A 27,005-nucleotide genomic window follows, 5' to 3' on the forward strand; every position below is an offset into this window, starting at 1 on the left:
CACCGATCGCACGTCCTTTCCGCCATATTGGATTCCAGACCTCCTCGTTTTCCCTCGCTTGGAAACAACCGCCTCGTTCTTGAGTGTTTAGATGGCAACCAAAATGGCGGACAGAATTTTAAAATAGTTATAACACTAACATGACCGAAAGCTTTCCCCCCTTTAACGTTACTGCTGCGTTTCACTCGCAGCTCAACACTTTATGCATCCGAGAATTTCCTTGTGGTTATGGAAGTTGGGTGAGCAGAAATTTGAAATTGTATTGGGCTTAAAAATAACATGATACTCTATTTCCAAATTAATAGATTGCATTGAAACTATTTGTTTCATTTTTTATATAAGAGAGCGCCTAATGTTAGCAGTAATATAAGTTTGAAGAGCACTGGTATACTGAAGGGCACAAGATCATCTGCAACAGTACCAGCCATTTTAGCAGGTAATTAGCTACGAAGTAAGTACGTGTAAGAGATTTCGCAAACTTGGTAGGGAAATTTGGGGCCGAGAAATCAACAATTTTTCTACTGGAAAGTTCCCTTGTCCCAAATCTTTACCATTGCCAGCATAATTCATATAGTTCATGTACTTCTTTTGAACAGAAGGATATTCTTTATACATGGCTGCTAAAATAGATCAACTGTCTACATAATTATGTACATGTACGTACCAAACTGTTGGTTTTCTTGACTCTCTCTTAAACGTGAACTTCTGAAATCCCTTTCCTCTTTTTAATACACATACCTCCAAAATACTTTTTCTTTCAAGCTACATTTTCATTAATTGCATCAATGGAAGGCACTGTAACGCGTACGTCAAAATCGTAATTGCAGAAACAACTTCAGTACATTTTTAACAATTCCAGCCAGTTTCACTATAAACTAAAATAGTTAGATTTTGTTTTTTTCCATGTATGATGAACTGTCCCCATTCGGAGATTTCATCACTGCTTTATAGTAGGCACAAGCAATAAATGAAGGGGGCAAGTTTTTAGAGAAACTGGAGCTGTGTCAGTGGGAGATGTTACACAGGGTAATTTAGTGTTATCAACCCAGTTGATAACGCAAATTGGCCACCGTAAAGATTTCAAAAGCGGAGGCTTTGAGCATTAGCAATTCAATTACTCTGACAAAGGGCTAATGCTTGAAACATCAACTTTTAAACTCTTTACAGTGGTTAATATATATTATCAACTCATTTGATAATACTAAATCACCCTGTTCTACAAGAAATAAATACTGACATTCATTCCTTAATTAATTTATATGCCTATAAATGAAAAAATTCACTTATTCATTCATTCATTCAGAAAAAAAGTAGAGGTCCTGTATCTTGCAATTATTTCTTTTTTTTTCCTGTTCCTTGATAGAAAACAGTGCTCAGTTGGAGACAGTTGAAAGTCTTCAAGAGCTGGCTGTAAAGAGTCCTTATGGTGTGGACTGTACATGGAGCAGTGAAGCTGAGAGTTTGCGTGAAATTGCTGTCAAGACACCAGATAAACTTACAGAAGCCTTTATTCTGAAATTCTTTAAGTCCCTTAGAATTGTTGATAAAAAGGTGGTTACATCATGTCTTGTCATTTAATTTACCAATACTTGTCAACTTGATAATGAAAATGAAATTAAAACAATTTTTTTGAATATCCAGTGTAAGTACTGCCTGTTTTCTACTGATAATTTACTTTTATTGAATGATCAAAGCTATTGCTAAGATCAGCTCTGTAGTAATAGACAATGTATGTGTTCTGTCTTACTAGAAAAAGTGAAATAAATATCAAATGAATTTTTAATGGCGTTTCATGTATTGTTGATTGTTGTAACAGATGATATCTAATTTATGGTTTTTTTAGAGCAAATTTCATTTTATTACTAGTAATATTTTAGTAGTGTTTTAAAGCCAAAAATTCATTGTTGGTCAATTTCCATTCATAAGTCATATTGTGTCTATTTAATCAGGTCACTGAAATTGATGATGGTCTTCTTCAACTGAGAAATCTAAAACAACTTACCTTGAGTGCAAATTTAATCAGGAATATTGATTCAAAGAGACTTCCAAAGGGATTAGAGGTATGTTCCTTATATTCACCTCATAATGATTAAGAAATATGGTTAAATATAAGAAACCAAAAAATATTCTCTATTTTTACCATTCTACTTTATCTCCTCTAAGTTTAAAATTGATGAAAAAATGAAGAACATCATGAAAGCTAAAGGTCTGTGGAAGTTAAGAATGTCCTAACAGTGTAATTTTTACTTAATAAATTGAAATTGAGAGCCTAAAATTCAAACTATTCACTGTTTTCTATTTCCAGGAGTTGGAACTTGCAGCCAATCAAATCTCAGACATCAGTCCTTTGTGTGTATCCCCCCCACCCCTTATCCATCTGGGAATCAGCTACAATCTGATTTCTTCTATCACAGGACGTATGAAAGCAAATTCATGGTACTTATCACAACATTTTCACATCTAAGTATATTAGATGCTGGACAAACTCTTTACCCAATGGTTATCAATCTCTTTGCAAACTAATACTGGCTTCATGCTCTCGCTTGAAGCCACTCTCACTTTAAAAACAAGTAAATCACAACCTTGTCCACATCTGTCCTAATTATTAGTTTACTGAACTTAGGAATAAGGTACATGTTCATTCCCCAGCTGGATCATTGTGGTTCTTGGTTAGGAAACCTGACCCTGACAAGTGCCTTTTTTTCACCCAGGGGGAACACATCAATATATATTTAAAAAAAGAATTTTTGTACATGACTCTAGGAATTTTGAAAGTTACTTAATTCATATTTAGTTCATGTGGTCATCAGATGAAAACTACAGACAAACTGCTTTTAAAAGATAATTAAAACTTTTTTTTTCTCAATTTCCTATTTAGGCCACAACTCTTATCTCTGGATTTAAGCTTCAATAATCTTGCAGATTTATACAACACCATCAATGTGCTCAAAACGCTACCAAAACTGAAGAACCTTGTTCTTCAAGGAAATCCTTTAGCAGTAAGTTTTCAAATATTTGCTATTCTACCTTCCCTGGGTATGACTCTTGTAGAACAGTATTTTGAGACAAAAAATTGATGTATTTCATTGCTAGGTATATTTTTATAAAATTTTGCCATCAATTTGTTAACATTGGCACGTAAGAGGCATTTTGATTTTAAATCAGAAGGGTCCTTAGGAGAGACAAGCTTCAAGTTATCAGGAAGACACAGTTCTCTGGGTTGAACTTGCACAGCTGCTTAGCAGATGATAGTGTCATTTGATTTTCAATTTTTTCCTAAACTAAGTGTCTTGCATTAATTTTTGCAGCTTGTACCAGGTTACCGTGGTTACACAATCGACTCCATTCGTCAACTGACAATTCTGGATGATATCAGAATATCAGCTGATGAAAAGCATTTTTTTAAGGGGCTCTCAAAACTGAAAGGTAGGCCTCTGTTTCTCTCCATTTGAAAGGTATTGATCATTAAATTTTAGAAGTATTACCATAAGTGATAGTATTAAAAGTAAAGTAACATCAAGCATATGGCACTAGGTAAATCTTAAGAATACTCATTGATCTTTTTCAGATGTTCCAGTTGATGATGCTCAGATACTGGTGTCCATTAAGGACATTAAAGGTGTTAAAATACCTCCAGAGATTGAGGTCAGTTTAAACTGACTGCTATTACTACTGGTTGGAGAGGGTGTATTAAATAAGATTGCTCTATACTGAAAAGTTTAGGGTTTGAACTCAGACCCTCTCAACTTCAAGGCCAGCTCACTTATCACCCAATGATTTCACTTCCTCCAGATCAAAACACATTTTTAATCCTTTAACCCCCATTATCATAAAACTTCACCTTGTGGTTTGAATTTGTTATCTTGGAAAATGTTACAAAAACAGACAAGGTTATCAACTAGAGGGTGACCACAAAAATTCTTTTGTGATATTGAGCATCTTTTCTAAGTTGACATGCTGGTATTAATTTGTTATAAAATGGGGGTGTAGTGCAAGACACTCTATCAGTTAGGAACAGCTATTGTGTAACCAGTGCTACTACCATTACATTTCAAATGACTTTTGTTCTACAGGATCCTGAAATAAATACAGACTACCCCAAGACTGAACACAAATATCATGTAGAATTCCAATTCCTTAAAAGTGCACCCACAACTGGGTTGTGTGAATCACCTGCCCTGTCAGTACCAACCATCTCCATCACTGCAGATGATACACAGAGCGAAGTCCAGGAAGAGGGCACAGTTGAAGAAAATGAACCTAATGAAAACTCTGGTAAGTTAGTTTGTTGATAATTATAGTTAAACTGGAATGTTTTTAATTTGGATCATAGCTCTAATGGTCCATGAGTGAATGACTTGCCAACATTGACAAGTCTTTTCTCCTTACTTGGCTGTATTAGTAATTGCTTCTCTCTCTCCCCACCCTCAGTACAATATTGATTTTTCTCTATCTAATGTAACAGTTGTGGCTGTTCAGTACTGTTTTTTTCCTCAGTGAGGGTACCCAGTTCTTTTGCCTCTGATGGTAAGATTAGGTTATTGATCTTGCATGGGAATTTATTTTACACAAAAATAGGCAACATAACTGATGATCCTTTGCAACCTAACCTATTACTGCTCCCTAAATATAAATCTCTCAAAACTAATTCACTTGGATGTCAGAAGTTAGAAGCAGTTCTATGCCAGAGAATCATCCCATGGTTGATATATGGAGCAATGGGCAGAAATGCTGAATCTTAATGCAATTTACAGGCATTCTAAGGATGTTTTTCTTTGCATTAATTCATTATTAATAATATATTATTCCTTACAGGTTTGTTCCAATCAGTAGCAACAAGAAGTTTACCATGGAATGAGGACTGTATAGAACTTGACTACAGCAAGAAGTTCCACACTCGTTTGTTGGTCCCATTGAGAGACTTCATTAAAGATGGAATAACTTTCACTGTTGTTAAAACCAAACACATGTATGTTGTGGAGGACCCTAATGCAACAGCACAGAGTGAAGAAACCAAGCTACCAGCTTCAGCTAAAAGTAAGATAACACACTTCTTTGTGGTGCTACTACCATGAAAAAAATTGCACTTCTCAATCTCTCTTGATTTCCAATGCTATTTTCAGCTAAGAGGCAAAGTGCAAATTATTACAACTCAATTTAAAAAAAGGAAGCCTGTTGAGGCAGTGCTCTGGATGCTGGTGTGAGGTTTTCTTGGCAACGTGCTCTAATCTGCTGTTTTTTGTGAGTGGCATATATATAACTTCAAAATCGAGTTGTTGTTAGGAAGTTTTATCACTCAAACCCATCAGTATGAAACAAACGTATTTATTTAGTAATGAATTATCACAATGTATAAGCATTTTGGATAATAGTCAATCAAACATTTTCTCTCCTTTCTACCCAGGTCGACCAGGAAGTAAAATGCAGAAAGTTCCCAGCAAGGAGAAGAGAAAAGAGTCAGCAAAACCAAAAGAGAAGGTTTGTAATTCAATCAACTATTCCTCAGAAAAAATTTCATAACTAAGGAAAGAAGTTTTTCCTTCAAGGTTGTGTGTGCTTTCCATATTTAGTTTGATTATCCTCCACTGGAATATTGGTTATGTTCTGATGTGTGAACCTGAAAAGCTGACTTTCAATGGGAATTCAAAGCCTCTTTTTTAACCTTTTAACTCCTAAGATCTCTTGAGTAATTCTCCTTACTGCCTGCTTTACAATTCATATGGTGTTAGTTTGAAGAATTTGGAATTGGATTAACCAATAATCCCCTGATTGAAATTTTTCTTTATTCTCATAACTTGTCTGATTGATATTGTACTGATAGTGTAAGGAGAAATTCTCTCTGGGTCACTAGTGGGACTTAAAGGATTAAAGCAAATGTGAATGTTTATGGGACGAGTGCCTGAATTAAATCTTTCAAACAACACAATGTAAATTTTAAATTTAAATTTCCAGGCCAAGGATGGAAAAGGCAAGAAAACTAAACAGGAAGATATTGAGTTATTCGAGCTTCCAAGAACTCGCTACATACTGGGATCTTGTCAAGTTCCACTGAATTCTTTACTGGAAGGAGAACTGGAAGTGGAAACAGAGAGTGTATGTGAAGGGGGAGAGGAGACCGGAGATAGTGATAGAAAAGATGCAGGATCTGGTTCCAAGTCTGATGTTAGTGACAAGAAGAGGCAGAGCAAAGGTTAGTTAAAACTTGGTGTGTGGTGGTTTTCAGTGATATGTAGTGGCCTAGAGGTTAGTATGCATGAGTCCAGATTAAGAACTCTAGGTAGAGCCCTGACATGGTCCCTTTGTTGTGTTCCTGGGCAAGACACTTTACTTTCATATTGCCTCTCTGCACTCAGGAGTGTACATGGGTAAAACTTCTCTATCCAAAAGATGTGACAAGTACTAAGAGGTTAGTGGTGATGAACTAACATCCAACCTGGGGCAGAGTAGGAGAGTAGCATAACTCTAGCACATTATGCTTCACACGATCATTAACAGTACATGGGCCATGTAGCCTCTGGTTTTGTTATAAATATGACTTGTGAGAAAGTGAGTTTATTTTTCTCTTTAGATTCTACTGATAAGCCATCGAAAGGGAACCAACGTGCAGGTACTCCAGGAAAAGCAAAAGGCGGCCAAGGAAGGTCAAGTAAAGATGATAAAAAAACAAAAGAAAAAGATAAACAGGAGGAAAACATGGAAGGTGAGGAAGAATCAACTTCTCCACCACCATTGACAATACAAGTGCAGATCAAACTTCATTACTGGAAATCTGCCAGGGAAGCTGCACAAGAGTTTTTACCACAAGGCATCCCCTCTCACACAGAACAAAACTAAGGTCACCTCCTTGTACCCCACCAAAGGAAAGAATCATTAACAATTAATTTAATTAAAAATGTATTTAATTTTTTACACCCAACTGTTCAATAGTTGTATTTTTCATTATATCAACACAGAAATGTGAAGCACATGTCTAAAAGTGTAGGTTTTGTACATAAAACTATCTCAACTTCGTTTTGTTTTATAAATAAATTACTGCCCTCCATGTTATCAGATGCTACTCCATCACTTTCATGAGCCTTGTTTACCAGAGTCAAGAATAGAAAAGAATGAAAGAATTAAAGTTCTGAAAAGTACAATGACTTAAATTTTCATAAAGTTGATGCTTTTAAACTTACTTTGGGAAACATTTTGTGAAGTTTGAGAAGTGTTATGTACAGTTCTGATTGCTGGCCAATGATTATTGCAGTGCTTATCAAACAAAGCCTTGCACAACTCATCAGCACCATCACCAGATTGAATGGGCTAATAATGTTTCTGAAAATCCTTGGTCTATTCCAGTTTATTGATGTTAACTGCCAGAATACTATTGTTATCAACCAGCAAATCTCTATTTTATATTCTATTTTACTTTATCATTGCTCATATTCTTTTAAAAGTCTTGCAGCAATGACAATTCTTTGCACTTCACTTGTTCCTTCATAAATCTCTGTGATTCTTGCATCGCGATAATGTCTCTCAGCAGGCATATCAGTAACATAACCCATACCGCCAAGGACTTGAATGCACTGGAGACGAAAACATCAAATGATCATCTTTGCTTCAGGTTGCAACCATCCAGAATTATGTTTACTATACAATTGGAAATTTTTTTTTTCCAACATAAACTGCACTTGTTGACATTTCAAATACCTCCCCAATGAAAACACACCAAAAATAAGCATAGTGCAGAAAAGTTAGGCTGTTATTTAAGGAAACCATCACTAAGGGTATATAAGATTGACAAAAGACTTAATTGTGATGATGTTAATTACAAAAATATTATGGGGATTAACCTGATGCTGAGAATTTAATGCATTCTGTACTGAAAGGGTCTATGGAGTCAAACAAAATATGAAAAACAAGTGGTTTTGCTTTTTGTTTTGTCTGACAATACAACAAAACCCAGTGTGATTGAAGCTATGAATAAAAATCAATGTGAGCTAATACTTCAAGTTGAGTTATTAATTATTTAAAGGATATTAAAAAGTGTATGGAAAAAATAAAAAATACCTGATGAGAAATGTAAGTAGCAGCTTCAGATGCTGCAAGTTTTGCCATTGCTGCCTCCTGAGAAACAATTTTCATGATTACAGTTACTGCAAGGTTGAACCATTGTGTTAATCCTTACCAGCATCAGACCATAAGGGTCCAAGGCTTAAATCTTTGTTTTTACCAAAAAATGATTTAAAAATTGACCCATCTTGATATGTTTATCAAGCATACCTTAGTGAAGTTTTCTCCTGCATCTTTTAGCATTGCTGCTTTCCAAGTCAGAAGTCTAGCACTGTCTAACTTTACCTCCATATCAGCTAGCTTCATCTAGAGAATACAGTAATAAAAAAAAAAAGTCAGGAAATTTGTTTTACAGAGATGTACTAAATGTAATTCTGTCTATTTGAATATTATAACTACATCTATTGATACTCGAGTTTTAGTATGGCTATCAAAATGATCTGTTTTCCTTAAAATACCAGTAATTACCTGAATTCCCTGTAAACTTGCAATTGGTTGTCCAAAGGCACTCCTTTTTTGAGCATAGTCAATTGCACATTCTAATGCAGCCTAAAAAGCCAGATAAGTTCTTTGATCAGTGCCAAGACAATTGCTTTAATTACCTTATGTTACTTAATGTTATAAACTTTTCATGCTATACTATACAGACAGCAAATTCCAAGCTTAAAACTCTGATTGAGTTGTCAGCATCTTCATTTAATTAGTTACTCTATTACCTATCATGAAAACAAAAACTATGCGTGCTAGGTAAGTGATATACATGTGCAGTATTATTACCTGGGCTATTCCTAATGCTTGCCCTGCAATACCAATACGACCTGCATCAAGTGTGGCCTAAAATTGAACACATACATGTCTAAAATGTGTATTGACTTATATATATATATATATATATATATATATATATATATAACTAACTGCAGACAGTACTGTTTCGGCCTTCTGGGCCTCATCAGTGCAGTGCTGATACTAGGATGGAGGTAAGGCTATATAGCCACCCCAAGTGATCTCACACATGTGGAATCATCTAAGCCATGCTAGAGTGCTCAAACTAGAAAAACTAGTGAGCATGCATAATGCTAGCAGCAATGACTCATCCTAGTGGAGTGCTCAATTTGGACATGAAAGCAAAGCTTTGTATGCCAAAGAGCTATATCTAACTGCATATATATATATATATAACACTTTCTGTGCAGAAAACTGTTTTAACCCCCATAACACCCTACTATAAGTATTCATATTATCACTGATTTCTCTATATTTCCTGTGGTGATGACATGGAGAATTTGTTTGACAACCATGAGCTTCTTAAATTGGTGGTTATTTCCATTAATTTCAGGACATATACATTTAACATAAGGGTGATACTGCACGGAGAAGTTCAAAGCCAGTCACTCTTAGGGGTTAAAGGTAAAGGAATGGGTGGGAGTACATTCTTAGATTGCCAAATTTAAGAGCGAGTCCTAGAAAAAGGTTTGGCAAATATTTTACTGCCTTTGGTCTGTCTCTAGATATTTCAAGATAACTGAACAATAAGGGCACATACTTTTGGATCAAAAGAGTTAGTTGAATTTTCCATTACAAAGAAAATATTGTATCTTTTACATTAAATATTATATAAGCAAACAAAAATCAAATCCTTGAATTAGAAGAACATTCTAACCATTGCTATCTTGAATCCTGCTCCAAGTTCTCCAAGAAGATTTTCCTTTGGAATGAGGCAGTTTTCAAAAATAAGTAAACAAGTAGAAGAGGCTCTTATTCCCAACTTGTCCTCTTTCTTTCCAAGACTCAGCCCCTCATTAGGTTTGGGTACAATGAATGCACTGATTCCCTTGTGTTTCTTTGATCTATCTGTTGTGGCAAACACTACTGCTGCTTCAGATTCATAACCATTAGTGATCCAGGCCTTTGTTCCATTTAAAACCCAATGATCTCCTTCTAAGTAGGCAGTGGTCTTAGCAGCACCAGCATCACTACCATTGTCTGGAAATTCAATCAAGACAAAACTTAGTTATCTGAGTCCAACAAATTCCAAAGAGTTAATGGTTTGAACCCAGGGGTAACATGTGATAGTGTAGTCTGGTCATCCAGGTGAGTGTAGTCCTGAGAAGGACTGTTGTTTGTAGTGGTGACTGACATTCAACAACCTGAGCAGTATTCATCATCAGAGTCAAGTAAGTGATTATGACTTCCACTCAGGTGGTCTACAGTTCCTCTCATATTAACCACACCCACCCGAACAATCATGTGATCCCAAACTATTACTTACCACTCACAAATAAATACTATACCATGATGAGTGCCTATCTTGCTGTTCTAACCAGTTGTTGCTTCCCGTGGAATATAACAATAAAGAGAGTTTTCTGAGAGTGTGAAACATTTTGATTAAAGTAACATTACAGTTATTTCACACATCCATTAATTCTTAAAATAAATACCTGGTTCACTGAGAGCAAAACAGCCAACTCTTTCTCCAGAGCAGAAAGGTGTAAGCCACTTCTTCTTTTGTTCCTCTGTCCCATATTTAAGAATAGGACCAAGATAAAGGGACTGAAAAATAACAAACCACAATTGATTTCCCTTTAGCTCTCATTAAAATACTGTGATACAATTCACCAGATGAAACAAGAATTCTAACTTAATAAAACTGTTAACACATTGTCAGTTATTCTAGTTGTGATGTGACTGTTACTAGTAATTTCCAAGGTTGTGGTGTCAATATGGTAGTTCCCATCAATTTTATCCAACAAAAAAAAATTATAAACATTGCCAAGTTGATTAAAACCCCATCTCTCAATCCAGAGTAAATTGCACTCTTTGCATAATTATATAACCTATGTATGATATAACTGGCCCAAAAATACCTTGTTTTACACATTACATATCATACATACATTATTCACACTCATGATAACCCCTGTGGATGCACAGCCACGACTGATCTCCTCCATTGCTATAGAATACGCCAGATAATCCAGTCCTGACCCTCCTAATGATTCAGGAACTTCCATTGAGAGAAGACCAAGTTCCCCAATCTGTTTGACCTATGAAAGAGAGATTTAATGGTAAGTGGACAAATCTTATTACACTATTATTTTTAGAGCCATGGTTTCATATCTTATTTGAAGTTGGGCAGGAGAGAGGAGGGGATAGGAGTAAGGAAAGTGGGAGGGGGTGGGGGAGGGGGAGGGGAGAGGGAGTGTGGGGGGGGAGGAATGATACTATGCAGAGTTTCCAATTGACTGACTGAATACAAAAAATTAAAATATGGTACTAATGTGGCAACAGTTTGGTGAGACATGTCCCTCCTACATACCTCTTCTTATGTATAATTTACATAATTGACCACTAATAAGTCTAATTATGTAACTCACGCAATCTGTTACGCAACCATCTCATGAGTTAAAACCAAGAAAATGTGCATTTTCATCCAAAGCAAAGTTCAAATTATGGTGGCAAAAGACAGATATTCGCATGAATTCTTCAAGTAGTAGCCTCATACCTTTACGGTCTTTACTTAACGAGGTCTTCAAAGGAAAAAAATTTAAATTTCATTTCCGTGACGTATGGTGCAATGCCAAACTACAGTTTGCATTGTACACATTTTAAAATTAAAATTGAATTTCCTTTATAAATTCAAGATAAAAAAATAGACATTTCAAATAACTCTACCTGTTCTGTAGGGTATCTATGATCTTTATCCAGATTACCGGCAATGGGTATAAGTTCGTTGTCTGCAAAATCTCGACAAGTTTTTCTCAACATTTCATGCGTTTCGGGAAGTCGAGCAAGACTGGCCACATGTCTTCTCAGTGGTATATATTTCTCAATTCTCGACCTCGGTAAAAGGCCGTAAAAAGAACTTTTTGAAGAGATTAGAGAAGAGAACAGTTTTCGAGACATCTTCGTCGCCATCTTTGTTGACCTTTGGAACCAGGCCGTGTAGATATGTTATGCGTGGATGTGATGTAAGAAACCATCATATGAAGTGCAATGAGGTTGTGTCTGTCTCCTTCCTCTTCCGATCCATTGCTTACTGCGTCGTCCAATAAGGTTTGCTGAGAATTAGGGAGCAGCATGTTTAGCGGAAGATTTATTTCATCGTTTGCTGTTTTAATACCAACTGCTTCCTCGAATTCAAATGTTGCAAGAAGAAAATCATGGCTTCTTTTGGTACAATTCAACAACTATGCTAGCAGCGTCAAAAACAAAAGTCAAACAGGAAGTAGACGTTGCTGGAAGTGCAACAGTGAGATAAGATTAGGGGTAGAGTTCTTCTGCCCCTCTTGCAATATCATTCAAATGCCACCGAGGAAGGTGACTTATTTTGAGCTAATGGGGAGGTAATGAAATGTCAGCTGTTAATTCACATGTCATTCTTCCTTTCAGCCAATCACATTTTAGATAATGAAGGTGTAAAAGGTCAAAGGTGAGAATAAAACAAATTTTCCCTAGGCCTGGGATGCTGTGGGCTGACAGAATTTGTGTGGCTCCACCAAAAATCTTGAAATTTTTTCTTTTTTAACAGCTGAAAGTGAACAAAACTTAGCATGATGCATCTGGGCTCTTAGCTGTCTTACTTAAAACTTGATACAGTACCTTGATGATGATTGTCTTGGTATGAATTAGTGAATGCCGCAACAGACCCAGAATGTCATATGTATGCATTTACAGGGAAGTGGTTAAAACTTCCCTTTCACAAGAGGAATAGAGAGATACAGGAGATATAAAAATGAATATCTCAGTTTTGTGTCCCTTTTGTAAGTCTACTCAATACAATATAATGTGTGATCCTGGGCTTGTACTTGAATTACTAACAAGTTATAATTATTTCTGTTGATACAGTCCCACATCATTTGACATTGATACCAGGCAGCTGACCCAACGTTATAAAGAATTACAATGGAAACTACACCCTGATAAATTTAGTGATCTATCCAAGGTATTTTCAATGACTTTGACAAACAAAGCTGATCAAAAAACGTTTGACAAAATTTTTAGTTTCTAATTGAAATCAATGTATAATTTATAATTATATCAATTTACTTTGATTTCATCACAGAAAGAGCAAAGCTTATCTGAGGAACAATCATCTTTGGTAAATGAAGCTTACCAAACTCTTCTAAAGCCACTTACTAGAGGGCTTTATCTGGTACGTTCATGTGATGTATCAACCCTTTGACCCTAAGAGTGACTAAAATCTAATTTCTCCTTACAGTATCATCCCTGAATTACACATTGAAATCATGAGAATAAAAGAAAATGATCAGGGACTAAAGCAGCTCTTGATTGTTATCCAGATTCTCCTTGTCAGCACCAAAGGAAATGTACAGAGAACAGTATGGAGAATATGTATGCTGATGTTAGGGTGTAAACGGTTGAGTTCACTTGTCAACATACAATACCTTAACCCTTCTGCCTCCCCCCCCCCCACTCCCCCTCAAAATATAGGTATCAATTCACTTCATTGTCTGTCATACATTTTCAATAACTTTAGCTCTTTGAATATAGTTCTGTATAGAATCAAAGAAAATTACTTAATTTAAATTCAAATTTCTTGTTCTAGTTAAATTTAAATGGAATACCTATAACAGAAGATGAAGCCAGTTCTACTGACACAAAATTCTTGGCTCTAGTAATGGACAAATATGAAGAAATTTCATCAAGTGAGAAAAAGTTAAAGGAAATCAAAAAAGAAAATAATGGTAAGGACTTTTGAGAAAAATGGAATAATGTAAGTCCATGATACTTCTTCAGTTTATCCCCAAAAGAGGCACTTGTCCCAGCCATCATATGGTACAGTTACTTACGAACTTAATTTTTCATTTTTAGGCGACCTGGAAAAGTCTGTTAAAAAGGTTTCAAAGGCTTTTGAGAGAGGTAAATAAAGGTTTTGGGGGGATTTTAAATTATTTATCTCTCTGCAAATTAGACAGACTCAGTATTGTTATCAAGAATTCATCAGTAGAAAACGTTTTTTTCATTTGATTTTCGTCAATTTTGTCTGCTGAATTACTGAACAGTTAAGCACCATAAAGGATTATAGTACTAAGTGAACACATAACAAGTTCCTCGGCCAATCAGATACGGTTCTACTCTTTTGTGGCAGACGTAACTGGATGTAGCTGACTGTGGGCCTCAAAGAAAACAAATGCTTGGCATTAATTTCGGTCTATCAATTAAGACTTCCTTCATCATGATGATAAAACAAGGTTAGGTCTGCATGGAGGAATCTGTATGCAAAAACTGTCCAAAGGACAAAAAATTAACTCAGTAAGTAAAGAATCTGACCACAAAATTAGAGGGCTTAGTTTCAAATTCTCACAGATGACTTGGATCTTCTCTTTTTCCCTCACTTTTGACAAATACTAAAGGGGTGTTACTTAAAGAAAAGATCAGAAAACTCGTATTCATATTTATGTTTATAGGCTTTGTTTAGGTGCTTATAGAAATGTCTGTTTGCCTTCAACTTTATCTCGTGCATCTTGTTATTTTTAGGAGACCTAGAAACAGCAAGGAAGGAGGTGGTGAAGCTTAAATATTTCTCTAAAATTGATGAATTTATTAAAGACAGAGAAGGCTGGGATTGATACGACAAACAGAAAGAAATACCGAACAAGAACAGGCAGCTTGCCAAAAAGGAAATTCAAACTGCAAACTGAAGAGAGACACTACAAAGGAGATTACTCTTGTAGAGTTGCTGTTCTCTAACGCAGTTTATCATCTAAAACTTTCCAAAGAGTGGAGAGGAGACAAGAGTGAGGATTCTCTCTGCGCTAGTTTTTTGATCGAAGTCAAACGGCTCAGGCATGAAATTTATTTTATAAAAGAAGTTCAAATATGAGGATAAAGATCCAAAAGAAACGTCAGTACTTTTGTGATCTAAGTTGTTGTTAAGACTACTACTAAAAATCTCCCAGACAATTCCACACAATAGATAAACTGAAAGAGCATTTTGTAGTGTGCTGTTGGTATAAATCACTCAAATGTCGTTTATCTTAACTACGGAGACGTTGAAAGGGAATATTGGATAGCCTTATTTCCTTGTTATTTTATCATAGTACTTGAGTTATTAAAGAAGAGAGGTCGAAATGGGTGTGAAATCTATCGCTGGTTAGCCACGTTTGTAGCCTCTGTAGGTTTATAGCAATATCCAGCGCGCGCAGTCCTAACACATTACCAATTCAAATAACTTTCCTGTTTTTAATGGGAGGCGTGTCAATCTCTTAAAGAGAAATAAAAAGCGAATACAAGGAAGTATTTGTAGATAAAAATTTGTGAAAAGCAGTTCCTAGATTGACTAATATTTTTGGGTCGTTTCTCAGACCCTAAGATTCATGGGCGCGGCATGATTGACAGCTGTAAGGCTGACGTTTCGAGCGTTAGCCCTTCGTCAGAGCAATTGACAAGGGGCTAACGCTCGAAACGTCAGCCGTTAAACTCTTTACGGTGGCCAATTTACGTTTTTAACTCAGTTGATGACACTAAATTACCACGTTATACTCTCCCACCGACGCATCACCCCAGTTTCTTTAGAAACTTACCCCCTTCATGACTGACAGCTAACCAATTATGACGTCAGATGACTGTTTCGGTCGCGCGAGTTTTGGTGAGAAATGTATTTACTCAACGAAGATGTGAGTTTTATATGGTTATCGCCCTAAAATGAGCATGGGTTGTGCTCCTAGTTATCCCATCACGAGAAGCCCCGTCGTTTATGAGCCAATCACGTATTTTAATAGAACGGGTGAGTTCTATAGATCGGTTTAGACGTGAATGTCGGCAAGTTACGTTCCAAGTTGCAAAGGAAAGAATATCAATTGCAGTAAAGTATTTATGTACTTAAAAAAAAAGCGATCGCCAATCATTTTTTGCTTCGAACAGTACATTAGTGTAATGGGTTCAGCGAATGAAGAATCGTCATTTCATAGGGTTAACTTTTACTCCTCCTACAAAAAAGGTGTTTTCTTTTAACTAGCAACTGCCTCTCGATTTCTACATGTAATTCAGAGTCCATGATAGCTTTCATTGGGTATTTCCCACAACTCACTCCACATGGAGAAGAAAGTATCAAACTTTGTTAATGATAATAAATCAACATATTCCAAAAAATGGAATTTTTTACTTTTTCTGATTCTTCCAGGAACAAGGAAATCACACGGCGAAAACGAACTAAAAAATACGGAATTTCAATCAATTCAAGAGCAGTACTGGGGAAAACTTCTCATGGAACGAAGATTATCAGCTATGAACAGAAAAAAATTTCTAGGTATGGTGTATTTTGTTTCATGATCGAATTGGTTCCAGGAGAATTCGACTCGTATTGACACCGAGCACTTTTGTTTCATCTTAGCCCTTTGCATCTACTTGTTTTCAGAAATGGGTGAAAAAGATTTCAGATCGTTGATAGAAGAATTTCCAGAATTTAGAGAATCCGACATATCGGACTTACGATTACAATTTCAGACGTTTGATTTAAACCAAGATGGAATAATTGATTTTAGAGAATTGTAAGTATCCAGACTATTTAATGTGTCGTAACATGAACTTACTTTATAATTGTTTGCGTGGGTCTTAAGTCCCTAAGTTCCTTTTTACTGAATACAGCCCCCTTACGTAAACCCCTAAAATCATGCAAACCAAGACAGAATAATTTATAAATTTTTCATCGCACATCGGTAGGCCTGCATCGTAAAACAAGGTTATTATGATATACAATTTAAAACCACGCCAACTCCAACTCCTAATGGAGAGGAAAATGGTTCGACTCAGCAGGAGATCGAGTCATTAGGATTGGTGTTGAATTTCAATTATCCTGTTAATGACTTTAATTATTAAAATAAAGAATCACGTTTATACCATTCTTGTCTAGAGCCCATTATGGGCTCCTGTTCTTGTACAATCGAGTTAACTGAGTTCGGGTTAGCTGTTAGTAAATGACTGAAAAATGGGTTCAATTTCAAGGGAAATCGGATCTTGTTCGAATCAGCGGGATTCTACTGTATTTTCACCTATAATTAAGTACCCCTTTGAGTTCAAGTGTCCCTGACCGCGAGTACTGACCACAAATCTTCATAAGAAGAGACAACCAAAATTCTTCGCTTACCCTTACGCCCCCTCCCCGCCCTCCTCCGCCACCCTTAGGGCCTAGAAATTATTCCTGACCACTTTATTGGACAGCAAAGAAAAACCACTTTTCGAGTCAACCCCACAGTAAACACTAATTCAGTACTGGTATCTTTCATTAGAACGCAGGTCCTCGATGACCTAGGGGATAGGTCTGAGCCTGCCGTACGGGAACAGTATTTCAGTGACATTGATAAAGATGGATCCGGCGCTATTGATTTTGAGGAGTTCTTAGCGGTAAGAAACAAACTTTAGATACAACGGTTGAGTTTTGTCAAGTAGCATGGTCCCTTCTTACTCAAAGATGGTTTCAATATGGAGGAAGGAGGGGGGGTTGGGGCCCTTTTTAATAATCGACGACTGAAGATATGTCGTTTTGATAGTCGACGGTAAAGTGCTCGGAATAGTGGTCTCACCTCATCCGTCTGGGCCAAGTTGTCCATAGAACAGATAAAGCTGTCCAACAGCTAAATCACTATCCACCGGGTAAATGTTAACAAAACGTACTACGATATCCTTCGTATAGAGATTTTTCAAGTGGATGGCGTCACTTATCCTCCACCCTTCGAACAATCGGGGCCTGGTATCGATTTTCTTGCTCACATAGGGTTCAATAGGTAAGGACTCATTGTGACGAGACTTAATTGAACATGCAGTAAACGTCTCTCACGGTAATCAAACGTTTTTCAGCGGCACAGAAACGGCTTAGAGAAAGATTTAATAATCAATTTAAGGATTAAAATGTTTTCTTTTTGCAGCTCATTTATCAGCTGCGAAAGACCAATGCAGATTTTCTCCAGTCAAGCGAGTTGGGTCAGATAGGAAGCTTGTGCAAACGTGGCATAGACAATATTCAAAGAGTCAAAAAACTTAGTGTGGCTAAGCAAATGCTCACGGGGCTGTTTTAGGGGAGACTTCCTAACAACAACGTGCAAATTTCAAAACATGAATGACAATGTGATGCAGTTTACTTTGACTATAGTTCAGAATGAATGAAATGTTCTTGTTAATGGTAAACATTTCTACGGTTTGATTCATTCCCCACGATTCTCATAGCTGTGTTTGTATTACGATGCGCGAATTGTATATAAAGCGTTTTTCGGAGCTCCTTAAGGAACTTCTCTCAGTAATTTTAATAAAAAAAAATTTTCAGTAAACCATGCGGTACTCTTTCTAAATCCATTCAAGATTAACTCTTAAACTATAGAATGGACGCAATTAAGGCAGTCAAACGGGGTGCGACGGTTTACTCGTAATGCTATCTAATCTTGTTTCACAGGTGTACTAAGGATAATCATAACTGCTGTCTGCTGGTAAGAAGGTTCTGTGCGTAAGAAATATTTGCAATCTTTATTGGAGACCTCCCCCCCCCCCCCCCAAAATGGATACCTTGGTATAGAGCAAGGGTTCCGAAATCATGAACTTGCAGTTTTTGTTTGTTTTTTTGGGGGGGGAGGGGGGAAGGGGGGGAGGGGGGGAACAAAAGTATTCAGGGTAGATAGTCCCCCCCAATGGGCGAAGGAGACAAACAATATCGTGCATTTATGGAGCGTACACACACACACACACACACACACACACACACACACACACACACACACACACACACACACACACACACACACACACACACAAAGGCAAAGGTTGTAAAAAGGTTTTTTTTTTCAATAACTAATGTGAAACGAAATAAATTTTCGTATCAACCACTGGAAAATTTCGCCAAACGCGAATTGTTGTCAACGTTAGATGTCTAACACGCCATAAGGGCGTTATCTTACAAAAAAATGTCGAGAATTTTAGGCGACTTCATAAAACTATTGGGATGGAATTTACGGCAAACTGCTTAAAAACTTACTTGAGAACTTTACTTTTAGACTTAATCAATAAGTTAACCATAGGAAAGTAATACAATAACAATTCCTCTTCTATAGAACGAAATTCAAAATTACTTAATACTACATTCACTTGCATGCTTTTATATCTGATAAATAGCAACAGAGTCTAAATAAATTTAATGGAGATAATCAGAACCTGAAAAGGAACTATAAAAACTCCTTGTGAGAAAATATCACAGAAAAAGACTACAAATGTAAGAAAAGGCATGGTCTTCTTCCAGCGATTCCCCCTTGTTGTAACTTTTGTGAACAACGTTTGTAAGTTATATGAAAATAAATCATTAGCAAGGGTCCTTGTTTCAGCTTTTGAAAGGCTCTGCCACTTTCATTCCTCAATAAATACTGCATGTCAATCCTGCCAAAGAACTGTTGATAAATACCTTTATTCTCTTGTTGAGCCATAAACCCCTCCCAAAAATCAACAAATGGTCTGAAAGAGATAGTATTAAACTTTTCTACAATGATCTAAGTTATTTGACTTTTACAGCTTTGAAGCTCAAATGGTGAAATCCCAAACCTGAAAGAGATCCCACTATAACCTAAAAAAAATTTAACCTCTATTAGAACAAACATGTTATTCAGGCTTGTTGATATTAGAAATTCACTGCTTCTGTAAAGGAATACCTTAAGAGTACTAAGAGTACTTAATAAATAAAACTTCCTGAAAAACACTTTTTAAATATCTGTTCTAAATTTAAAAAAATTTAAAAAATTTCATCAACACCCTTGTGGAGGAATGGTCATGGAAAAAGTTTGTTGAATTTTTTTATATTTAAATACCGGTTCTCACATTGAACAACACCACCACAATGTTAGTTTGTTTCCTTGGAAATGGTATCAAATAAATGCCTCGTTGCAGCTTGACAAGCTGCAAGTATTCTCAATAAAATGGTTAGTAGGATTTGACAAAATAATTTTTCATTTTTAACAAAGAGAAATAACTCCGTAGCTACTCCTGAGAATAAAAGATGAACTATTGTAAAAGTGGTTGTCAGTCTCTATCCTTGAACATTTTCCTTCCTCTTATATTTTTGTTTAACTCTGGTGTTTGCCTAATCTAGCCAACTATTGATTTTAAGTTCACTTCTTGAATAACTTAATTTTCTTAAGTGTTTAAAGACTCTAATTGTCTAAGGCTGGCTGACCCCTTTCCCCATTACCCCTCAAGGGGTGCAATGGAAACATTTCAAACTATCCAAAATGCTAGTAATAAAGTAGCCTTTTACATGCAATTGAGAATGTTTATATTTTGGAATGTGAAAGACTTGTTGAAGATCAGATTTGAAAAAACAAGCAATGGTTGTTAATTAACAATTTTCTGCTGAGTTAATCCTTTGGAAGAGCACTTGAATACTGTCACTTATACCTGACAGCTCTTGAATAACTTTTTCAGATGGGTGTTGTTTACTCATGAGATCATCCAAGTTCTGAAGTCCTGTTTTCACAGTGTTTACTGCCTTCATGTAGGCATCTTCAATCTATGATAAAATTAAAAAAGAACCTTTTTTTGTTGTCCGCTGACAATAAAAACTAGTAAATGACCCTGACTATTGAACACCTCTGCTGGAAACTCTCAAATCTTAAAGCAATCCAACTCAAATCAACAGCTTTATTTCCAACTGAATTAAATATCTCAGCTTAGGATGTAACTTTCAATAAAAACCATAAAAAATAACATACTGGAATACACTATATTTCTGTAAGAGGATATTTCTGTAAGGTTGGTTTTCTTCTGTGTCTTAGGCTTTCAATAAATTTAGTTTTAAACTGGTTTTACATTCTGAACCTTTCATTCTCTACAAACACTGAGAGGTGCTCTCTGTTCTCACGTTTTTGAACAATTAGTTTGTGTCTCACCAATACATTAAATGGTCAATTTTCTAGCTTAGAGACAGTAAAAAATGTATGAAAACTTGCAAACTTTCCCTCCTTTTTGTCATTTTACAATAAAATTAATATCTTAGATGAGCTAATATTTCATCAAATAACACAATCCTACCTTGGATGACTCATCTTTCAACACATCAGGATCCCTGCAAAATCTTTTTGGTTCTGGCTTTTTAAAGTAAAAATAATACTACATTAAATTCCGTCTTCTTCCACAGCTAAACAATAAAATTCAGTTTTATATATGAAACCTAAATACCTGCTTTCGACCAGATCTGCTCTGCGGCTGTTGCATATCTCTGATCTGTGTCACTTCACCATTAACATGAGGTTGACCTTCTGTTTTGCTTGGTTCTTTCACAATCACAAGTGCTTCACCTGAATTTACAACTCTAACAATGTCATTAATATTCCATTGCTGAGAAATACAGAACACTTGATGCAAGTTCTGAGCAGGGTTTGAATGAGGAATGTTGTCTAAAGGATTGCTCACATTGCCAACAGTGCTGACTTCTCTTGAAGTAAAGTTAATATGATTTGACCCCACACCAGGGGCAACTCTATGATTTGCATCAAAATTTCCTGCTGCTGCAGCTGGAATGTGTGAGTTTAACAATGGAGGATGTCCTGAGCTATTCAAAGCAATCTTGTTGTTTAGAATTGCACCATTCACAATTCGTGGAGGTCGTAGTAAGTCTTCCATGGCCTTGTAGAGCACTATAGGAGGTGTAGCCCGCAGGTTGTGATTAGAGTAATCAACTGGTAAGAGAGCCTCATGCGACATATCCTTTAACATTCCTGACAGACAGTTTAGTCCAGCAGCTTGTGACCTGTACCAAACTCCACTTGTAGCAAAATCACGGTTTGGTATTTGAAAAAATGCAGAGCAGGATGGGTTTCGTCTTTGAAGGAATAACTTCAATGCTGCAACAGGGCACTGTAAACTTCCAGGTACACTAAACATTTTCCTCGCAATGCCCTTATATTTTTTACTCCTCAACTGATTGGATGATGACTCACTTAGTTTACAAGCTGCATATTCAAGTCCAGTGGTCTCATCAATGTGAAATTCAAACATGTCAGGTGTCAAATCACGCAAGTCATCTCTAGAGGTAATCCCAAAATTGATTCCCACAGCCAGAAACACCAATCTCTGCAGAGATTTTGGAGTCTTGATTCCTACAACTCCAGTGGCCCACAGTTTACGGATCTCTTCCACATTTAAAGCTGAAGCAGTAGAACCACATTCAGAGGAATCAAGGTACTCTTTCTGGGCTGCTTCCAGGTCATGCAATGTTGCATTAGCTTTGCTAAATTCTGGAGAGTGAGTGAGGCTGTAGGACTTGCAGTATGGTTCACTCTTAAGATGATGATCAATGGCTGAGCGTATGATTCTCAAGGAACTGGCCCTCTTTGTACCACCATGTTTTAGGTGTGATTCCTTGTAAAACTCTGACAACCAGTTGCTAATCTCTCTTGGTTTCCAATCCTCAAATTCATCCTCCATTCCCTTGCACTTTAACCACTCTGTGAACAAAGACAAAAACATTGATTTGACCCTTTTATTCAAGATCTAAATACAAATCCTCTTCACTGCCTGACATACTGTTCTTTTAATTTCTCAAGGGGAAAGTTTGGTGTTCAATCAAACTTAATATCATAGTTGATATTTTTCTTTCTTCTCATACCCTTACAATTGAAAGTGTATCAAGACTCTCTGAAAAAAATTCAACTTTCCTTGAGATAACCCTCATGCTATGAGAATATTGCCAACAGAGATTTTTGTGGACATTACTATCTGCAGTTTAAAGTTTTATACATACAACCTGCTAAATATATTTCTTTTACTGGAAAAGACATCCCAAAACCAAATACCACATGTATGAGCTGTCTGAGGAGTGAAACTTATGACTATACAATTACTACTTCAGATGCCCTACCATTGAGCTCTAAAGGATTTATGTAAGCAAATTTGTTGCCCTCAATGAAGACAAATGCTAACAACATGCAATACATAGCATTATTTTATTCTTTTCTTTTAATGCAGGGTTGTTATTCCATCTAAAACCATTGTCACCAGTGAGATTTCTGCACATAGCCATATTATACTCTGAAGCTGTAGTCTCAGAGACAATCTATTGTTTTTTGGCACTGTTTTCCTTATACAAGAACTATATGCATAATGAAGTATGGGATTAAGGAGAGATCTTACCACATCCTCCAAATAATAAATCAGCTTCGAGCAAAAAGACTAAAGTAGCGGACACAGTAAATATCAATGAGATGTGATACCTTTGAATACTCTGACGTGACTGGCGTAATGCCTTGATGTGAGAGTCGAGATGTGTTTACGACCATGGTTTTCCCTTTGATTACTGTCTTCTTCCTGTGCCTCTACGTCGCCAAAAGAAGCATTCTCGTCCAAGTGAAATTCATCATTTTTCTCTTTCTTTATTTCAATATTGGTGTTGTAATTTAAGCGTTCGACAGTCACATTAACACTCTGATCAATGATATTGGAAATGTTAGCGGGGTTCCTGCTTATCACCTCGTCATTTTCGCGATGGTATTCGTCATTAGCTTCTCTGTGATTATCCATATTATTTTCTTCTGCTCTTTAAGAAGCCAAATTTTCCATGATACTAAAAAAATCTTCATAAGCCTTCATATAACTCCACTACACAGATGAAAACACGAAACCACTTCTCCATTTTCCACCAAAACAAAAGGCCCTGACAAGTGTTACTTAGTAGCCACGCGACCTTTATTTGGTAGCCAGGCTCACAGATGATATCCCTGGACCACAGCTGGATCGTATTGCTCTCTGTGTTTGTTGTTGTTTTTTCAAGTCTTATTCTCTTTTACTGTCGACAACTTGACTTCCAAAGAGACAAAAGGTCCGAATTTGACGGGAAAAGTGTTCTTGTGGTCACTGCTCACCCAGATGATGAATGCATGTTCTTTTCGCCCACCATTATAAATCTCCAGCGATTAAGCAAGGTTCATCTATTGTGCCTTTCGACTGGTATGTGTGTCGAGGCTGACCTTTATATTATGACATAGCCAAGTAATATTGTAGATAAGTGCAAAAGCAAATATATGCCTTTCCTCCTTAGTTTATAACTCTACCCACCCTCCCCCCCTGGGGAAAAAATTTACTTTCCAAGAGTGGGTGGGTACTCTTGTTATAACACATACATTACCACCCCTCCCCATAGGAGACTTATTGTTAATTCTACTTTAAGTTAGATACTGTGTGTACTTGAACTCTTTGTGTCCATTGTGTATGTACACGATAGGTAACTTTTACAAACAAGGAAGTATTCGGAAAGAGGAGTTATTGTCAAGCTGTAGCATTTTAGGGATTCCACCAAAGCATGTCACTGTTATTAATCATGGGTAAGTCTTTAAAGATGTTTATGTGAACTTAATTTAATTTACAAGCAAGAGATAGCAAGTTCTGTGACAAGCAGTGAAGCTAAGTGGCCCATAATTTTTACCAGCAGTTAGTTGAAAATCATTCCAAACTGAGTTTTAATAAACTGTGAATCTCTTTTTATACTTAAATTATTATTACTCTTTTAGTGACCTTCCTGATGATCCTAAAGCAGATTGGGACACTCAGATTGGAGGACAAATAATCACTGAATATATCAAACACAACCAGATTCAAGTGGTAAGACATTCTGTTTACTCAAATGTTAAAACTCTTTCACCCCTGAGATTTGAATCATTATCCTCCCTTCCAGCTGCAATGCATTCCCTTGTTAAAAAAGTCTAGAGAATTTGGTGTTGCATCTGGAAAAATGCCTCCAGCTGATAAGTTTGTCAAATTCTTATCAACTGTTACTGGATAGTATATTGAAATTGTAACAAAAACCTTATTTGCTGATCACTTTTAAGAGATAATTGTTAAGAAAATGTACTAATAGGTACATGATGAGAAAATCATCATTCGTCCTATGTACAGGTTCAACCACTTTCTTGGAATTGAGCCATTAAAAAATAATAATAATACAAAAGATATATGTTTTCATTTTCTTGGATGTTGTGTTAATTACGTTTGTATTTTTGTATTACACTGTAGGTCATAACCTTCGACTCCTATGGAGTATCTGGCCATACAAACCATATTGCTATCTTCAAAGCAATAAAAATACTTCAAACTGAAGAACTCCTTGGAGAAGTTAATTGTTATGTGCTCACAAGTGTTGGGATTTTGAGAAAGTACATCTCACTCTTTGATCTTCCACTAAGTGTTTTTTCACAGTAAGTAACCAATAAGAGAAACTATATATACTTTTGAAGTTCTGGGTTATGGCCACATTACCTCCTTTTCTGCAGTATGGTGCAATTTACCGATTTCAGAGAAAAGATTTTTAGCCTTTAACCCCTTACACCCCAACATCAATGTGTAAATTCTCCTTACTGTTCCATGGTGATGACAAAGAGAATTTGTTCAACATTGAGTTTCTTCAGTTGTTTATCATTCCCTTTTTTCCTGTAACTCTTCTGTTTGTTTCAGGGGGTGATATTGTAAGGAGAAATTAGACACTAGTCACTCTTAGGGATTAAAAAGTTCAAGAAGGATGTAGGATGCTGGAAAACTAAATTTTTTGGTTCATTTGATTCCTTCTCTTTCAGGCAGATGTTTCTCCTTAGTCCTCAGGATATGATTTTAGCCCAGGTTAGATCTTTTAAAGGATTTTAAATTAAACTAAATTTCTCACTCATGTTTTGTATAACTTGTTGTTTATTTTGGAATAAATGTTTCTGTCAACAGAAGGCCATGTATGCTCACAAAAGTCAGTTGCTGTGGTTTCGGAGGCTGTACATCATATTTTCCAGATTTATGCTGATAAATACACTTGAAGAACTGAAATAAGATAGCTCCAAAGAGATGATTCAGCAGTGCTACCAAGACACTCAGCAGTCTCAGATAATCACTGAGAGTGATCAAGATCTCAATATTCTCTTGAACAAAGTATGTCATGATATAAGAATAAAGATCAAGTCATAAAGTATAGTGGCTCATAACTGTGGATACTGGTTTTTGTGGTAGTAAGTGACTAAGAGGCTGGCATTTTCTCCTCAGTGGATTGTAGTTCACATCACAGTCAGACAGTCCCCAGCAGTTTTATCAAGTTTCCTTGCCCTTGGTCAGGGCTCGGATGTAAACCTCTCAATCCAGAGTCATTGGCCTAGCTTTTCAAAGGGCAGAAAATGCTATCCAATGGATAAATCAATAAATGCTAATTAAGTGTTAACAAAATGCAAACATTGCTGCTTTTCACAACAAGGACACCTTCAGCCTCAACTCCCCTCAAAGGCTGAGCAACTAATTACAACTGTAAAATGACCTATTGAGAAAGATAGCTTTAAACTGCCCTTTTCTAGTCACCACTTCAAAATCTTTTTATTTTTTCTTTTCTTGTTGCCAAGCCTTTTCAAATTATTTGTCTTGTTGATTCTCTTGAGGGCTTTCTTTGTGAGCTTTTTCTGAGGTCCATCTTCTGTTGTCATCACAACATCCTCAGTACCCTGTTCTGTTGATGTGGAAACACACACAAGAAGAGTTAATAACTTGTTCCTTCTGACTTGTCGTTCAGATTTTAATGCATACGTACATAGACAGTAAACATTTTAGCCTTATGTTGTAACATAATCATAAGATTTGGATCTCACATAATGCGAGATGTCAAAAAGAGCTCAAAATTTTCCTCTCTGTAACATTCTGTATGAAATGAAGAACATTTAAACTGATTTAGATGTGGTTTAGTTGTATCATTCAGTGTATCAAACTCACCTGCAGCTGCGTTATTCATGATCGTTGAGTCTTCCTTATCAAATGTTTCTACTTCACTTTTGTTCTCTTCGTCTTTTTGCATGTCAACGAGCATCTCCTTGTCACTTAGCCCAAGTGTCTTCTCAAGCTGCGCTTTTACCCTTGGTTTTAACTGTTCTCTTCTCTGAGCTCGAAGTTTTCTTTTCCTTTTAGACCGAATGCTTTTCGCCATCTTGTTGCAAAACACACGTGTGCGC

At 36.4% G+C, this 27,005-nt stretch overlaps 7 protein-coding genes across 8 annotated transcripts; 4 read left to right on the plus strand and 3 right to left on the minus strand.

Moving 5' to 3' along the window:
• Positions 1-47: 47 nt before the first annotated feature.
• Positions 48-7,989, plus strand: LOC113665141 (uncharacterized). The gene is made up of 13 exons (XM_027180796.2): positions 48-239; positions 343-436; positions 1,364-1,551; positions 1,950-2,060; positions 2,306-2,436; positions 2,879-2,999; positions 3,309-3,426; positions 3,569-3,645; positions 4,074-4,275; positions 4,816-5,037; positions 5,405-5,478; positions 5,953-6,190; positions 6,569-7,989. The coding sequence occupies exons 1-13, from the start codon at positions 141-143 to the stop codon at positions 6,832-6,834; spliced, it is 1,941 nt and encodes a 646-aa protein (XP_027036597.2). The 5' UTR covers positions 48-140; the 3' UTR covers positions 6,835-7,989.
• Positions 6,882-11,989, minus strand: LOC113665142 (short-chain specific acyl-CoA dehydrogenase, mitochondrial). The gene is made up of 9 exons (XM_027180798.2): positions 11,728-11,989; positions 10,950-11,099; positions 10,494-10,605; positions 9,716-10,038; positions 8,830-8,886; positions 8,521-8,601; positions 8,263-8,358; positions 8,050-8,106; positions 6,882-7,565 (listed from the first exon to the last, which is right to left on the minus strand). Exons 1-9 carry the CDS (start codon positions 11,968-11,970, stop codon positions 7,413-7,415), a joined length of 1,272 nt encoding a protein of 423 aa, XP_027036599.2. The 5' UTR covers positions 11,971-11,989; the 3' UTR covers positions 6,882-7,412.
• A 14-nt stretch (positions 11,990-12,003) lies between these two features.
• On the plus strand, positions 12,004-15,312 carry LOC113665143 (iron-sulfur cluster co-chaperone protein HscB). Its single transcript, XM_027180799.2, has 6 exons — positions 12,004-12,398; positions 12,901-12,997; positions 13,118-13,207; positions 13,622-13,760; positions 13,888-13,935; positions 14,554-15,312. Exons 1-6 carry the CDS (start codon positions 12,133-12,135, stop codon positions 14,643-14,645), a joined length of 732 nt encoding a protein of 243 aa, XP_027036600.2. The 5' UTR covers positions 12,004-12,132; the 3' UTR covers positions 14,646-15,312.
• Positions 15,313-15,597: 285 nt separating this feature from the next.
• LOC113665144 (troponin C, skeletal muscle) lies at positions 15,598-18,193 on the plus strand. 2 transcript variants are annotated; one of them, XM_027180800.2, is made up of 5 exons: positions 15,598-15,802; positions 16,199-16,324; positions 16,433-16,565; positions 17,304-17,418; positions 17,940-18,193. In XM_027180800.2, exons 1-5 carry the CDS (start codon positions 15,721-15,723, stop codon positions 18,087-18,089), a joined length of 606 nt encoding a protein of 201 aa, XP_027036601.2. In that variant the 5' UTR covers positions 15,598-15,720; the 3' UTR covers positions 18,090-18,193. The 2 variants fall into 2 exon arrangements, with proteins under 2 accessions (XP_027036601.2, XP_089046619.1); XM_089190493.1 differs by lacking the exon at positions 15,598-15,802 and having other exon boundaries at positions 15,975-16,324.
• A 628-nt stretch (positions 18,194-18,821) lies between these two features.
• Positions 18,822-23,987, minus strand: LOC113665204 (uncharacterized). The gene is made up of 4 exons (XM_027180872.2): positions 23,256-23,987; positions 21,223-22,490; positions 21,076-21,132; positions 18,822-20,554 (listed from the first exon to the last, which is right to left on the minus strand). Exons 1-4 carry the CDS (start codon positions 23,560-23,562, stop codon positions 20,384-20,386), a joined length of 1,803 nt encoding a protein of 600 aa, XP_027036673.2. The 5' UTR covers positions 23,563-23,987; the 3' UTR covers positions 18,822-20,383.
• Positions 23,751-25,984, plus strand: LOC113665209 (N-acetylglucosaminyl-phosphatidylinositol de-N-acetylase). Its single transcript, XM_027180878.2, has 6 exons — positions 23,751-23,988; positions 24,263-24,362; positions 24,549-24,639; positions 25,051-25,232; positions 25,608-25,650; positions 25,747-25,984. Exons 1-6 carry the CDS (start codon positions 23,751-23,753, stop codon positions 25,846-25,848), a joined length of 756 nt encoding a protein of 251 aa, XP_027036679.2. The 3' UTR covers positions 25,849-25,984.
• On the minus strand, positions 25,699-27,003 carry LOC113665210 (uncharacterized). Its single transcript, XM_027180879.2, has 2 exons — positions 26,770-27,003; positions 25,699-26,509 (listed from the first exon to the last, which is right to left on the minus strand). Exons 1-2 carry the CDS (start codon positions 26,978-26,980, stop codon positions 26,361-26,363), a joined length of 360 nt encoding a protein of 119 aa, XP_027036680.2. The 5' UTR covers positions 26,981-27,003; the 3' UTR covers positions 25,699-26,360.
• Between the last annotated feature and the right edge of the window lie 2 nt (positions 27,004-27,005).

The sequence above is a fragment of the Pocillopora damicornis genome, chromosome 12 (genome assembly GCF_964200805.1).
Source record: "Pocillopora damicornis chromosome 12, jaPocDami1.2, whole genome shotgun sequence".
Classification (NCBI taxonomy): Eukaryota; Metazoa; Cnidaria; class Anthozoa; order Scleractinia; family Pocilloporidae; genus Pocillopora; species Pocillopora damicornis.